This window comes from Phaethon lepturus, unplaced genomic scaffold (assembly GCF_000687285.1).
Source record: "Phaethon lepturus isolate BGI_N335 unplaced genomic scaffold, ASM68728v1 scaffold17059, whole genome shotgun sequence".
Classification (NCBI taxonomy): Eukaryota; Metazoa; Chordata; class Aves; order Phaethontiformes; family Phaethontidae; genus Phaethon; species Phaethon lepturus.
This window is the reverse complement of record NW_010562933.1, coordinates 1-1,639: the sequence shown is the minus strand read 5'-3', so window position 1 is coordinate 1,639 and position 1,639 is coordinate 1. Positions and strand designations below refer to the sequence as shown.

Here is a 1,639-nt window from a genome sequence, read left to right as displayed (position 1 = left end):
CTGACACTTTAGTGGTACTTGCGAGCCAGAGCGTGGGCCACCACACGGACCAGCTTTTGCCAGGCAGCCTGGCAGTCGGGAGTGAAATCCTTGGTGAAGTGGGCGGCCAGGACGATGATCAGGATGTCACCCAGGAGCTGGGGGGACAAGAGCACCCTTGCGTTAGCAATGACCAGGAGCCTGCAGATCCCCATGCAAGCACTCGCATTAAACCCAGGGCAACCTCCAGGCATTTTGTTGGCTTAAAAATCTCCCTGAAGTCCTTTTTAAGATGTACCTTAAACTTGTTCTTTGCTCTCGGGTTCTGCTACTGCTATGGGGAGAGTAACCAAAAATTCCCCAGAGATTTTGTTGATTAAATTTTTCTTTCTCCCTTCTAGCTTCACTTGGAAGTTTCTCCCGAGCAGAACACCCAGCTGAGCGTCTGCCGCGTGGCAGGGAGCCGGCACTCGGCACTGCAAAGCACCCTGGCACGAACAATGAGCTCATGCTGACACGGGGGATCTCTGCCAGCCCCAGTGACAAATGTCAGGGTTAATTCCCCGCTGGGAAACTCTCAGCTGCAGAGATGCGGGAGCCAAAGTTTCCTCTCCCTCTAGGTCCCATTCCGTTTTTGATTTTGGCATCTAGCCTCCATCTCTTGCTCCTCACCCATCTCTCCTTTCTCCTCCGTGCCAAACTTCACTCTTGCTCCTTCGCCTTCCCCTTGGCTCAAACCTCTTCCTGCTCAGCAACTGCTTTCGCTTTACTCTCCCCCTCCCTTTCCGCATCGAAACCACCTCCTCACCGCCTTCCCCTCTCCTGTGCATCCTCGCTTGCACCCTCCAGACCACCTCTCCGTAACCATCACCCCTCAGCCCCTTCGGTGCTCTCCCACCAAGCTGCAGGTTTGTCCCTTCCCTCTCTGTCCCTCTCCTGCGTCTTCCCCTCACCCCAACCGCCAGCCCCTCTTCCTCCGGCACCAGCACGCAGGGTAAACCCCTCACATGGCAGGGCTCGGGTTAAGGGAGAAGCTGCCCACAGAGGCGCGGTGGGGAGGACAGGTCCCCAGTCAGGGGCATGGCTCACCCTGAAGTTCTCGGGGTCCACATGCAGCTTGTCGCAGTGCAGCTCGGACAGCTGGGCGAAGGTGTTCTTGATGTTGTCCAGGTTCTTGACGGCATCCCCGAAGGAGGTGAGCACTTTCTTGCCGTGGGCGCGCACCATGGGGTTGCCGAGGATGGCAGTGGGGCTGGAGAGGTTCCCGAAGGAGGCGAAGAACCTCTGGGTCCAGGGGTAGACGATCAGCAGCCTGGGGAGAGATGGAGGGACACAAGCAGACACAGACACGTTAAAGCTCCCAAATGCAATTGCCATTTTTTCTCCATCCCGGGTGCCGCTGAGCAGATGCCCAGGAGCTGGACCTACCTGGCCAGGGCCTCGGCACCGCATTCGGCCACATTGACCTTGCCCCAGACGCTGGTGATGAGCTGCTTCTCCTCGGCTGACCAGTGCACCATGGTGGCGGGCGGAGGGTAGCGTGTGGCTGCCGGCAGGTACGGAGGAAGTCTCGGCTCTTGCTCCCAAGGGGGTCGCACGCTGGCGAGCGGCTCTCCCCGTCCCCACTTTTATACGCTCCGCCGGGCCCCTCCTCTGCCCC

At 58.9% G+C, this 1,639-nt stretch overlaps 1 protein-coding gene across 1 annotated transcript; it reads right to left on the bottom strand.

Annotated features, from left to right (window-relative positions):
- Positions 1–8: 8 nt before the first annotated feature.
- LOC104626514 (hemoglobin subunit beta) lies at positions 9–1,558 on the bottom strand. The gene is made up of 3 exons (XM_010294455.1): positions 1,408–1,558; positions 1,069–1,291; positions 9–137 (listed from the first exon to the last, which is right to left on the bottom strand). Exons 1-3 carry the CDS (start codon positions 1,497–1,499, stop codon positions 9–11), a joined length of 444 nt encoding a protein of 147 aa, XP_010292757.1. The 5' UTR covers positions 1,500–1,558.
- Between the last annotated feature and the right edge of the window lie 81 nt (positions 1,559–1,639).

Bases quoted from the DNA above. Each gene is read 5' to 3' on its own strand.
- LOC104626514 (XM_010294455.1), bottom strand. From the start codon at position 1,499: ATGGTGCACTGGTCAGCCGAGGAGAAGCAGCTCATCACCAGCGTCTGG. The intron at 1,292-1,407 runs GTAGGTCCAGCT...ATCTCTCCCCAG, and splicing joins GGTGCCGAGGCCCTGGCCAG to GCTGCTGATCGTCTACCCCT. The intron at 138-1,068 runs GTGAGCCATGCC...TTGTCCCCCCAG, and splicing joins TGGACCCCGAGAACTTCAGG to CTCCTGGGTGACATCCTGAT.